General features: G+C 38.2%; 1 protein-coding gene across 1 annotated transcript in view; it reads right to left on the reverse strand.

Annotated features, from left to right (window-relative positions):
• Positions 1–12,812, reverse strand: part of Arp2 (Actin-related protein 2) — a 119,422-nt gene extending 106,610 nt beyond the window's left edge. Inside the window, exon 1 of the mRNA XM_090399715.1 lies at positions 12,675–12,812. Within this exon, the coding sequence (XP_090255841.1) occupies positions 12,675–12,722 (48 nt within the window). The 5' untranslated portion in view covers positions 12,723–12,812. The remainder of the gene's footprint in view (positions 1–12,674) is intronic.
• Positions 12,813–14,245: the final 1,433 nt, after the last annotated feature.

The following is a 14,245-nucleotide window of genomic DNA, read 5'->3' on the forward strand; positions in this document are numbered from 1 at the left end:
TTTTTATGATCGATCATAAACAGCGGTATTCTCTTTCCCGATTGTTGAAAGATTTCGATGTGTGAAAATTAACAATAATTCATGAATATTTCCATGTTTAAAAATATGCTGCTTGGTCACTGACATTTGCAACACAGATATCATTTCCTTCAGTTTTGAAAACAGAGGATACGCCACCATTTGTCATAATCTGCTTGTAGGCAATTTTTATGACCGGTCATAAACAGCAGTATTCCCTTTCCCAAATGTTGAAAGGTTTTGATGTGTGAAAATTAACAATACACAGATGTTATTAGGCATTCTGGGTCTGAGCTTTTAGACATATTCACGATTATCATTCTCCTCGAAATATTTCCACTATAAAATATTTATTCATGAAAAATGCTTAGAAAACTAAAATGACAAATTCCAGGAGAACTTCTTGTGGAACACTTATTCACCTTCCACAGAACACAGTTTGGGAAATCCTGTGCTAAAGTCACAGTAATTTAGTCAACCGTTAAAACTACTGGCCTGACCTCTGATGGAAAAACCTTTCTACATCAAAGCTAGTCCTGTTATTATTATTAGGCATTTGGTTACAAATCATTAAGAGATATATTAGATTAAAGAGCAACATGCTCTTACATAATTATTTACATAGATTAGACCTCCAAGGAATTCAAAGACTCACTGAGGGAGGACATCTACTCTACAATTCTCCGTCTCCATCATCTACACCAATGTCACTACTGCTCACCACCACTAGTATTTTGAGTCTGTAAACTGCATGTGTCCTAAAGGCCAATTTGCCTGTATGCAGGGATGAAAACTTGAGTTTTCAGGAGAAAAAACCTTGCTCGAAGAACTTAAGTGGGCTGAACATGTGCCATCGAAATTCTTGGGATTTTTATGCCACCATTATTGTTAAGATTAGGATGGTTGATCAAAATTTCAGAGGCTTCTTTAAATTTAAAGTCATACCAAGTTTTTGTATGATGCAAGGAACAGGTACTTTTCCAAAGTAGGGTGTTAACAGCATGATCTGAGAGGTCTGCTTCACCGAAATTATTAAGTTTAAAGTGTCATTTGTTTTCTTTTTTTAAAGATAGGAATTGTGCATCCAGTTTCACCAATATAAGGTAAGTTGCAGGTGCAATGAGGAGAGAGAGGATCCTTAGAGGAGTTGAATGTTTTTTAAAATTTTATAGCCAGTTTACACCATTACAATATTAATGCTACTCCTATTTAGCATTAAGATTGTAATGGTATAGAATTCTATTTATTTTATCTGATAACTCTTTTATTAATATAGGAGACAGCTATGGCTTTACTGCAATCTATATTATAGGGGTGGCCAAACGTGGCTCGAATCCAGACAGTTCTTCACAATCTACCAGGAAAAAATAAACAAAAAGAGATGAGGAGACAACAAAAAAGGAACAAAATTAAAAAAAAGAGAGAAGAGAGAGAGAAAAGCAGAGTTAATAAAAATTACTACAATAAAAAAGTTTAATTCAAAACACATTAAATGAAGTTTACTTTGAACAATTGTAACAATTTTAAAGTCGAAACACAATACTTTTAGTTACTTATTTACTAGTAGAGGCTTTCGTTATATCCATTTTCTTAGTAAGCTCCTTAAAATTAGGTGTGTAATTAGTCAAAGCAGTTCTTACAAGCTCGTTACAACCTCACCATGCACACACTCGCTTACTCCCATAATATCGCATCGGTCAAAGATTGCAGCTCTTCTAAGTCTTACTGGAATTATTTTGGCTTCAAAATGACACATAGTTGGCTACCCCTGCTATATTATATGCATTTTTTGATGAAGTTTTATAAAGAACTTTATTGATGGTATTTTTGCTATAGCCATTCTTTGTAAATGCATTGCTAATGATTTATAATTCTTGTTTAAGAGCTTGTTCATTAGAACAAAATTGTTATCGCTCTGTTTTTGAGGGTGTTAATGACTCCAAGTTTCTGTGAGGGCTGGTTGTGGTGATAGCAATTAGCATGCATATATTGGCCGGTATGTGTAGGTTTGTGGTAGACAGTGAAGGATAAACTGCCTGAGGGGGAGACATATGTCCAGTGTATCCAGGAAAGGAAGTGAGTTTTGATTTTCAATTTCAATAGTGAAGTGTATGTGCTCAATGTTGTTTGTTCAAGTGGCTGAGGAAGGTGTTTAAAGTTTGGTGGTCATGTGGCCAGATAATGAAAACATCATCAACTTATCTAAGCCAAACTGTAGGTTTTAAAGTAAAGGAATCTAGAGCATATTTATCAAAAGCTTCCATGTAAAAATTTGCAATTAGGGAGGGATAGTGGTGAGCCCATGCTCACTTTAGTGAGTACGGGCATGGCAAACCCGAGGTACCTGATGCTGGACCATGCCTTACTTCATGTAATATATATCTGTTATATTATTCTGTAGACTGGTCCCTCCTCTTCTTTCTTTGCTTCTTTCTCCTCTCCTTGCTCCTTCCCCCTGATGCTATTAGAGTATTCGAGGGCTAGGGGTGAGTCTTTCCTATCTTGCTAAGTCATTTCGTCTTATGCAGCCACCAAAGGAGGCAAGCTAGCCTCAATAGGTGCCGGTCCCAAGCCCGGATAAATGCGAGGGTTGACGTCAGGAAGGGCATCCGGTTGTAAAACTTCAGTGCCAACTCAAACTATGATTATGAGTCGAAGAGAAAATGATATAAGGGCTAGGGCGTACCCCTTAAGCGACGCGCAGCCACATCGCCCTACAGCTGTGAGAAGTGGACGAGGGCTACAGCATCAAGGGCGGGTGCGGTTAATGAAGCGAGCCCAGCAGGTGGAGAGGATGTTGCGAGTGGGAACACTGAATGTTGGAAGCATGACTGGAAGGGGAAGAGAGGTGGCAGACATGATGAGGAAGAGGAAGTTGGACATTTTATGTGTGCAGGAGACAAGGTGGAAAGGGGGAAAGGCAAAGGAACTGGGAGATGGATATAAATTGTTCTACTCTGGAGCGAATAACGAGGGAAGAAATGGTGTAGGAATTGTGGTGTGTGGCAGAATGAAGGGTGAAGTACTGGACGTGGGTACAAGGAACGACAGGATCATGCGAATGAAATTGGGTCTTGGAGAAGAGCGGGTGGTCGTATTATGTGTATATGCCCTGCAAGTTGGTTGTACAGCAGAGGAAAAAGATGAGTTCTGGAACGTGTTAGATGAAGAAATGAGGGAATTGGAAGAAAATGAGATGGTGATTGTCGGAGGAGACTTGAACGGGCACATAGGAAGACAGAATAGAGACTGTGAAAGGGTGCATGGTGGCCACGGAGTGGGAATGATGAACCAGGAAGGAGAGAGGGTTGTGGACTTTGCAGTAGCGTTTGATCTGGCAATTGTGAACTCGTTTTTCTTCAAGAGGGAAGAACATTTGATAACATTTAGAAGTGGTAACAACAGCTCACAAATTGACTACATTTTGACTAGAAGAAAACATCTTAAGGTTGTGACAAATTGTAAGGTAATTCCAACAGATCAAGTAGCACAACAACACCGACTGCTGTGCGCAGACTTTAAATTAAGATCGAAGATAAGAACTTCTGGTTGCCATGGGATGAAGACAATTACAGGGTGTTCGGGATAAATTTGACAGTTTCGTAAGGAAAAAGAAAATCTTCTTTGTATCTATTAAATTTAATGAATTGACAAAAAAACATTACAGGCAGAGTTAATTACAATACTATCAACAAGATTTACTCAAAATAACCACCATTAGCATCGATCACAGCTTCAATTCTGCTTCGGAACCTCGAACAAGCTGATGCTACAGTCTCCCTGGGAAGGGCCGCAAAAACTGTTTTAATTTTATCCATTAACTGGGCTTTTGTATTACTGGAAGTGCGATTGGTGTCTTTTTCAACTGCGCCCCATACAAAATAATCCATGGGGTTAAGGTCTGGGGAGTTTGGAGGCCAAACATTTGGACTGGTGAAGTCGTAGAAATTTTCAGACAACCATTTTTGACTTTTCCCAGAGGTGTGGCAAGGGGCCGAATCCTGCTGCCATACATACGGCCTACCATTGGCTACCCTTGTTATCCAGGGCTTGACTACAGTTAGCAACTCCACGAACAAAGCCCGAATTCCAATGCCAGGGTTCTTCAACACCTGTTCCTGCAGATTTGCGAGGAATTCTGCTGTACGAACGCAATCAGATCGTCTGCTAGGGATCTTTCTTCTTGCTACATCCTCGTAGTCACCATTGCAAGTCTCTAGTTCATGCCTGATTGTTTTTACTGTATTCAGGGAGCATTGGGCAGCAGTCGTAATATCCTTATTTTGATGGCGGGCACGAATCATCATGATACAAGTTATTCTCTTCCATGATTCAGGTGGGTTCCAGCTATCCATCCTTTCTGACATCTTGTATATGAATGAAGAAGGGTCCAAACTTTTAAATGAAGAGAAGTGTGTGTTAATACATGTAACTTACGGAAAAATATAATTAATTATAAATATGTCAAATTTATCCCGAACACCCTGTAAGTGGTTTCGCTTAAAAGAAGAGAGTGTGAGGAATCGTTTTAGGGAGAGAGTGTTAGAGAGGATTTCGGATGGACTGGAAAGTGTACAAGATTGGTGGAAACATAATTCAAAAGTAATCCTGAGCTGTGCAATCGAGGTGCTTGGTGAGACATCTGGAAACATTAGAGAGCAGAAGGAGGGTTGGTGGTGGAATAATGATGTACAAGTGGCAGTGACAGCTAAGAGGAAGGCAAAGCAGAAGTGGGATGAGTCAAGAGTGGAAGAGGACAGAGAGGTGTACAAACAGAGAAAGCAAGAAGCCAAGAGAGTTGTGGCACAGGCGAAGACCATGGCATATCAAGATCTGTATGATCAATTAGAAACAAAGGAAGGACAGAGAAAAATTTACCAACTAGCGAAATGTAGAAATAAAGCAGCTAAGGACATCTTACATGTGAGGCAGATCAAAGATGCTGAAGGAAGAGTATTATGGAGGGATGTGGACATAAGAAACAGATGGAAAATATACTTTGAGGGACTTCTGAATGAGGAAAATGCAAGGACTCACAGAGGAGATGGGCAGCCTTCTGAGGGGATGGTGCAGAACATCAGTAGAATGGAAGTGACGGAGGCCATGAAGAGGATGAGGAATGGAAAAGCGGTGGGCCCCGACAGAATTCCAGTGGAGGCATGGAAGGCACTGGGGGAAGAGGGAATTGACCTGCTGTGGGACCTGTTCATGAAAGTTTGCCAACAGGAAAACATACCCGAGGAATGGAGGGAGAGTACTCTTGTTCCCATCTACAAGGGTAAAGGGGATGCACAAGACTGTAAAAATTACAGAGGAATAAAGTTAATGTCCCACACAATGAAGATCCTAGAAAGGGTTCTTGATGGTAGATTGAGGGAGGAGGTGGAGATTGCAAAGGAACAATTTGGCTTCATGCCTGGTAGATCAACAACAGATGCTATCTTTGGGTTACGACAGATGATGGAAAAATATCGAGAGAAACAAAGGGAGCTACATCTGGTATTTATTGATCTGGAGAAAGCATACGACAGAGTGCCAAGGCAAGAAGTCTGGAGGTGTCTGAGGGAGAAGAAGATGCCGGAGAAATATGTCAGGTTGGTGCAGGAAATGTACAGAAATGTGAAGACAAGTGTTCGGACCTGTTTGGGACAGACAGAAAGTTTTCAAGTAACAGTTGGCTTGCATCAAGGGTCAGCATTAAGTCCGTTTCTGTTTAATATTGTGATGGAGGTGGTAACAGAGGAGGTGAGAGAAGATGCACCTTGGACAATGTTGTATGCAGATGACATCTTGCTGTGTGTAGATTCAAGAGAAGAAGCGGAAACTAAACTGGAAAGATGGAGAAAAGTACTGGAAGAGAGAGGTATGAGACTGAGCAGAAGTAAGACAGAGTATATGTGTTGCGCAGTGGGCGGTGGCCAGGAGACAGACCTGGAGCTGGAAGGAAATGTCATCAGGAAGGTGATAGACTTTAGATACTTAGGTTCGACAGTGGAAGAAGATGGAGGAGGTGAGAAGGAAGTGGGATGCAGGATACAAGCAGGTTGGAGGAACTGGAGGGAGATGGCTGGAGTGTTATATGATAAGAGGGTGCCGATCAATCTGAAAGGCAAAATTTATAGGACAGTAGTGAGGCCAGCTATGACATATGCCATAGAAACTGTGGCCCTGAGGAAAAATAACATTAGCAGGATGGAAGTAGCAGAGATGAGAATGCTTAGGTGGATGTGCGGTGTGACCAGAAAGGATCATCTGAGAAATGACTATGTCAGGGGAACAGTGAAAGTTACAAACTTAGGAGCGAAAATACAGGAGGCAAGGTTGAGATGGTTTGGTCATGTGATGAGGAGGGAGGACGAATATGTGGGAAGAAGAGTCATGCAGATGGATGTGCAAGGAAGGCGGAAGCGTGGGCGGCCAAAGAAGAGATGGAGGGAGCTGGTAGAAGAGGACTTGAAGATGAAGAACTTGGATGTGGTGACAGCCCAAGACAGGAAGGTGTGGAGGAGACTCATAAGAAACAGTGACCCCACTTAAGTGGGAGAAGCTGCAGAAGAAGAAGAAGAAGAAGTGGTGAGCCCATGGCTGTACCTTCTTTTTATAGGTAAAAATTATTTTGCCACATGAAGTAACTGAAACATAGCATGTAGGCAAAGAGAGTCGTAATATCATCACCATCAAATTCCTGACATGTACCCTCAAGGGGTGTACAGGATATAATAGTACAACGTAAAAAACTTATATCACCACTAACTTTTGATCTACAACTTTCCTTCAAATCAATCTGTTACCTGTCAAGACTGCAACATTATCAGATCTTATACTTCTATCTTCTAAGGCACTTTTTACGGTGTCAATCAAACTATATCTTGGGCTTCTGGTTTTTTTACCTGCCAACTTGGCAAAGAACATGTTTTGCTAATCTTTCCTCTCTCATTCTGTTTAAGTGACCATACCACCTGAGATTAGCTCCTCGAATGCATTCCTGGATGCTAACAATGTCAAGTTCTTTCCCAATAGCCTTGTTTTTAATTTGATATTGCCACTGTTACCATCTGTTCACACCCCTAATCTTTCTCAGGACACTCATATCTGCAGTCTCTAGTCTTTGGTCAAGTGTTTTACTTCTGACCCACCTCTCAGATCCATAAGTTAAAATTGGCTTGAACATTGTCTTGTATACAACTAAATTAGTCAAAACACTAATGTTTTGACTAATTTCTCTCTTATTCCATATAAATTTATTCAGTTCACTTCCTCCATACCAGCTTTGTTGATTATATTTGGCCTGATGGCCCAGACACATTACTCTTTCCTGTCACCTCAATAGTCTTTACTGCAGAATCCAATTTACTATGAAAATGGAAACTAATAATACTCTAGCCTTTCTAGACACCTGGGTGTTCACAAACTTGCCCCATCACCTCAACAACATAGTATCATTAAACCACTAACCAACAGAGCCTACAGCCTTTGTTCCAATGAGCCCTCTCTTGCAGTAGAACTCAATTATATACACCACACCTTTCTATCTAATGACTACCTTGCAGTATCAAAATAAATAAATAATAATGAACCCTGTGCATAATCCTTGGCCTTCTCTTCAGAAAGATTTTAGTAATTCCATCCCTATGTCTGAGGCACGTAAGAAAAAATAGCAAAATCTTAAAGAAAGACAACCTCCACACCACTTTCAAGCCGCTTTAAAACCAACTACCTTTATCTGCTCCACTAAAGATCAAGTCCCTCTCAGTTCCTGGTGTACATAGTTTCATTTCTGCAAGTTAGCCTACTATGGATGGCCAGACAGGAAGATTAGCTACCATCTGCATGGAAGAACATATAAAATACATCTGCACTCATGACTATGGTCAATCAGGCTTTGCAGCCCATGTTTTGGATCAGCTCATAGAATCAATTGGAAAAAGGCCGTCATGTTCCATTGCAATAAATTTAGAAGAGAAAGACTTTTTAGATAAAATCTGCTGCTCTCAAAAATCAGCCTAATTTGAATAAATATGATTGTATAAAATTTCCCAAAATATGGGGAAAATTAATACTTGGAGATCCCAGTTTACATTCTAGGCCTTTACATTCACCAATTAGGTCTATAGTCTTTCATCCATGTATTTCACTTAGTTTTGTGTTATAAGGCATACTCCCCGAAGATGTCTCTGTGACAGATGACCTAATTGGAATAATTATTTTAATCATTTCTCAGTGCTGTTTCACTATTAAGCTTCTAACATGAATTTCTTCTAGAAATTAAGACTTAACAAATGAATCCTATCCACAGTTTTGCTGACTGCAGTATATTCCATTCTTCATTCAGCAAATCCTTCAATACCCATATATTCTAGGCTAGAAGATCTTCCATAATCAGTTCCATAAAAACTGATCTTGCTTTATTTTAGTGAGGTTAGGGCAACCTTGTCAACCAGAATATCTGCAAAACAGAATCTTGCTTTATTTCACACAAGAAACACCATACTTCACTTTCCTCACCTTTGAATATTCCAGATCTCCAGACAAGATCATATATTTCCTCCTAACCTCTTCCAGAATAAGCCCTTCTCTCACAGACCCACTCCAGACAATCTCATGGACGTACTGTTTCTGCTTTATTTTGTACCTCTTCTACAGATATTTTCATGGATGCTATTCCACTATATTGGCCGACAACATCCATGGGTAGTGGTGGCTAGCTACCAGCACTCATAGAGACCAGCCATAAATATACAATTTTTATATTGTATCCCATAGGATATCTGTGACAGAGATAAAATACATTGGGACTATTAAACATGTTTAATTATCTCTCTGTGCTGGCTGTATTAATTCCAACAAACTTAATCATTAGTTTAAATCAGCAATAGAATTTCTGAATCTCAGCTATTTTTCTGTTCCCAAGACTCAAGAAGTTTTTTTCCCTAAGTCCCAGGACTATATGATTTCGCTGATGAAAATTACTTCTTAAAATATATTTATACCCTATTATAGTTCTATAAAATGAATCAACAACTGCTAAATGAAAGGCAAGATTAAGGCAGAGTAAATTTTCAAATGAGTTTTCATGTCCATGTTTCTGCATCATCCTCAGTTCATCTGACCATTAGTCACAATGTGTTTTTTCAAACTTACTCAAAAGTCTTTCATTCCTAAGTCCAAAATATTTTAAATGCCAGCTGAAAACACTTTCCAAGTATATGAATTAATCCTAAATTGAAAGTTTTGCATCACCTGAATGAATAACGATACTGAAATATCTTATTTTCAAAACAGATCCCACTCATCTAACGTAAGAATAAAACGGTGATCTGATTCTGTTAATTCTTTAATTTTTATTATTTGATCTTTTTTATATTCACAGAAGTCCAAAATTTAAAAACTTTAGACTCAAAACTATTTTCTTCTTCTTCTGGTTCCCATCTGCCATATGGCCGCGGGAGGGTAGCTATAAGCTACCATTCTAGGGAGAGATGATTATGAGCAAGGTGGTTTCCCGTTGCCTTCCTTGCCGTAAGTATTTATGACTGTAACCTGTGTGTTCACGGGGCTGGTTTTCCTGCTTGCGGGATGAAAACCCCAGATAAACTGGCGGAAAAAACCCTGCTGCCCACGCCCAAGACCGGCTAACTTGGCTATGGCTGAGGAAGATCCTTAAGCTCCTCACGTCGTGGACAGGAATCGAACCTAGGACACTCCTTCCCCAGGCATATGGTTGCGAAGCGCAAAGCCACTAGGCTAACCGCGCGGACAACACTATTTTAAGATATCTGATTGGTTCTTTGGTAATGCAGAATTCTGCTTTGAAATTGATTCATATATATAAAAGAACTACTGGCGACTGTTTAATTTGCGAAGCCATTATTGGTGGCTAATTTTGATAAAATCTCGTTTAATTTTTTTTTGTTTTATAAAAGTTTGAAATAAACTTAGTCTTAAATCTTTTTGAGCTACCTGAAGGTTAAAAATTACAAAAATTGTAATAAATTTGACACTTTTCTGTTTCAGGTCTGTAAATGTAAATTTATAAAAGGTCTCGTGTCTTGAACTGTCTTTCCCATGACTCAAAACAAGGAAGATTCAAAATTTTCCTAGGAAAAGAAATGAAATCCTAATCAGCACCTAAGCCTTAATACCTCAAATCATCTTTTACATGGACTCTACTAAAGTTGATAAAAGAATAGTAACAATATGATGTATTTTGTTTTTTTTATTTAAGGGCATTTCTGTATCTTCACTAAGGTATATTTTCCAGGTATACCAGGTATTACAGTGAAGGTTTTAAACAAGCACTTGTGGATTTAACAAAATCCTTCATTCCTCCAGTTTTTCTGAACATGTATCAGCTGATATTATGCAGCAGTTGCCAAGTATTCCATCCCAGAAACTCAGTTTTTTCATCATGCAAACAAAATAGGCAAACCAGGTAGCAGAACACATGCAATTAACAAACATAATATACTAGTCTTATAGCATTTGGCCTTAATTCCAAACAACTTCATTTGTTTTTCTCAGTGCTTATACCCACTAATTCCATATCCATTCAGAGTCTAGCTAGCCAATTTAACTTCAAATTCTTCTATTGTATTCCATCTGCCCTTGTTCTCAGGAAAGGACTTCGGAAAACCATATTGTATTCCCCCCCCAAAAAAAAAGACTAACAGAGCTGTGTTCAAGAAAAACATCATTAAGTTCATTCATCCTTCTTAATCAAGAATTCTACACTGACAAGTTGGTACTGGTAATCTATGTTTTGCAACCTATAGTAGGCAGGACCGGTCTGAGAGTATCTGATGCCCCTAGGCAAAGAAAATTTAGGCCACCTATACATTGTTTGTATATATATATAGTCTTAGCGCCCTTATATAGTCTTATATATAAGTCTATATATGTATAGTCTTAGCAGCCCTAGGCGATTTCCTAGGTTCGCCTAATGATAAAACCGGCCCTGATAGTAGGATATAAATAAATAACAAATCCACCAATGTGTTTAATTCTCTCATAGGGAAGAGGTGAGGCCATTTAACCCCATCTCTTTCAAGACTGGGGAGGTAGTTCACTCTGCACCAGTAGCCAATCAGAGACATCTGACCTAAGACTATCACTAATTATACACAGCATCCGGTGAAGAGAGGAAGCTGACAAGTGCTGCCATCTCATGGTTCCTAATCCTAACACTATGTGTTGATTGTCTGAGATACTGTGGGTTCCATGATCAATTTTCTGAGTTTACAGGATGAAAAAAACCAAAGTTTCAGGGAGAAAAAAAATCAACTTGCCTATTCAAGAGATAGACTAACTTAGGAACTGGTCATAGAAAGGCTTAGAATATCTTCCTCTTTGTTATTGATATGTTAACCTGATTTTTATTATTATTATTTGACACCTCCAGGGAGTCCAAAGACTCATTGAGGGAGAATGTGCCAACACTATCGAACGATTGTCCCCTTCTAACTACTAACTGCACTCAAGCCTACTTAACTTTTTTTTTTTTTTTGAGAGCCATTAGTAGCAGAGGCTCTACCAATCAACCAACCTTCACTGGCTTGTTATTGATATGTTAACCTGCCAATGTGATTAACATTATGAACTTAACTTTAACATACACAGAGATCAAACAATTTTTTAAGCAAACTATTTTAACTTTTCTGATAAGCTAACAGATAAGCAACACAAATCTTCTCTGAATTTTGTGGAACAATTCCCTTTGGGTAGAAAGACCTGTGTTCAAATCCCATGAATGATGTGAAGAACCTTTAAGCTGAAGGACTTTTTAAGTGAAGGTGAGTTAATCCATCTCATATGGAGGTGAAAGACACTTTTTTCCTCACAGAAAATCTGATTCTTCATCCCACAAAACAGACAAACTGGTAAGAAGTACACATGCTGTTTACAGACATGTTGGCCTGTTGCTTTGACTGTAAATCCAAAACAACTAACCATATCAAAGTTTTATATGATACAAGGTTACCTGAAGGTGTGTGATCACATAAAGCAACCTGGTTCACACATGTATAAAGAGCTCGTTGCATGAGTTTACACTACTCAAATCACACTTCAAATATAAATAAACACATAAATTTAACACTATATTTCACTATCTCTTAATAATCTTACTGCCATTATACATTAATACTTTATCAGGATAATCATTCACGTGTTTAAATTTCGTAACTGCATGAGAATGAACACGAGGAAGCTATTGTAACGTGGAACAGCAAGTTGCTTTGACAGCTTAGGACACAGCGAAGGTTTTAAACAAGCACTCGTGGATTTGACAAAATCTTGTTCAAGGATGGAATGGAACAATTCTCCGTTAGCATTCAATACAAGATCTGAAACAACTTATTTTATAACCGGCACCAAACATGAACTTTTTATGATGTTAACTTTCGGTTAAAAAATATTCAGAAGAAATAAAACATATATATGCAATCGCTGCTCCGATGCATATAAACATTATACGCTGGCTCTCTGAAGTCTGCATATTTATTTACTGGCTGCAAAACGAAAGCTAGGCGAATAATGAAAGAAGGTGAAATATTACTTTGAAAATCATCTTGGAAAGTGTTATGTGTCAAAAACTGATATGCAAAACATGCCCCGTCAAATACAGTCTAGTTGTACAAAACACCTACGATACTACTTACCCCTGTACCATTATCGCAGACGATCACACTTCGTCCCTGGCTATCCATTATAGATTAACTTAATTATGTCAAATATTTAAATTATATAATCAGTTTTTAATTTTTATTCTCAATCACTTCCTCTCTAAACGCCCCATCATGAATGGGTGTGAAAATGTTGAGTAAAGATAGTGACGCCATCTGGATGAATCTTTATATTAAAATTAAAAGTAGAAAGTAGTAAATTATGATTTATGAAGAAGATAAGAAGATCATCAGACTTATATTAGCATCGTTATTATTCTCTACAGTAGACAGAGCACTAACAAATATGTTAAATAATAAAACTAAAACATGAAACAATATTGAAAACTTTAATTGAACGAACGATTAGAATCTGAATAACATTTCTCAATAGCCGATTTCTCGGGTAAAAAGGGAAGGGGGGGGGGGGAGATAAAGAATTTGAAAGAAACGCTGTTAATTTCCAAATTTGTGTACGTTGAACTCAAATACTGTCACATCATGTTCCTAAACTCCAAATAGCATATTATTATCTGAAGGTATAGGTATATGGTCGATTTTTCTGAGAATCGGGATTAAAAATCCAACTTTCCGAGAGCAGCTTCTTGTGTCAAAGATATCGACTGACTCACATACCAGAAAAAAAAAAAAAAAAAAGCAGAAAGAAGAGGTGATCAATTAGAAATTTCTCTAATTGAAGACTAGAAATGAACCTGTTTTTTACAAAAAAAAAAAAAAAAGTCAGCGTGTTTCGAATTACATAGTGAAACGTTAATATTGAACTCTTTATGAATACTCCTTATGTATCTTTTTCTAAACACTATAAGGTAATTTTAAAATGTTGCAAAAAATGAAAAAAATTCCACTCTGATTGACACAATCAGGTTGTTAATCCCACATTTTCTGAGAAACACATTCCAGTTTCCTTGGAAGGAGAAACTTCCACCTTTATAAGGGACTTGATTATCTAAGTTCAGTTGAAAAATTCGCAAAATTGGCAGTGCGGGGAAGTGGCTGAGTTGAGTAGACGATTTGAGAATACACACTACGCATCAAATACGACCTATGACTGAGCATCTGCAATGATCGCTAACAGAAATATAAGACACGCCACAACATAAATAAAAAGTGAATTTTAATTAAGAAGAGATTTTTGGAAAATTTTCCAGTGTTTTTTTCCTTGTTCTTTGGGGGCCAGGGCCCTTGCACCCCTTCTGGGTGCACCACTGTTCCACATATCTTATGCGGAATTTCAACTCAGATTCAACAAAGAGCATTTGCTAACCGAATACTAAATGGAATTGTGTAATCTGAAAAAAAAACATATCGAAACGATGAACTAAAATATTCTACAGAGATTCGGACTCATGAAAACTTAATTACATTCGCAAGTTGTTTCAGAACTGTCTTCTGTCATGACAGTTCATTCCATATATCTTTAAATTATTTAACATTCATTAATAATTTTTGAAGGGAAAAAATTTGTGGAGCCTGGGTAGCTCAGTGGATATGGCATTTGCACACCACGGCACTACGCAGCACGAAGGAAGATTTGGTTTCAAATCTAT

This window comes from Typopeltis vanoorti, chromosome 10 (genome assembly GCF_054136105.1).
Source record: "Typopeltis vanoorti isolate ZY-2024b chromosome 10, IOZ_Tvanoo_1.0, whole genome shotgun sequence".
In the NCBI taxonomy this organism is placed as follows: Eukaryota; Metazoa; Arthropoda; class Arachnida; order Uropygi; family Thelyphonidae; genus Typopeltis; species Typopeltis vanoorti.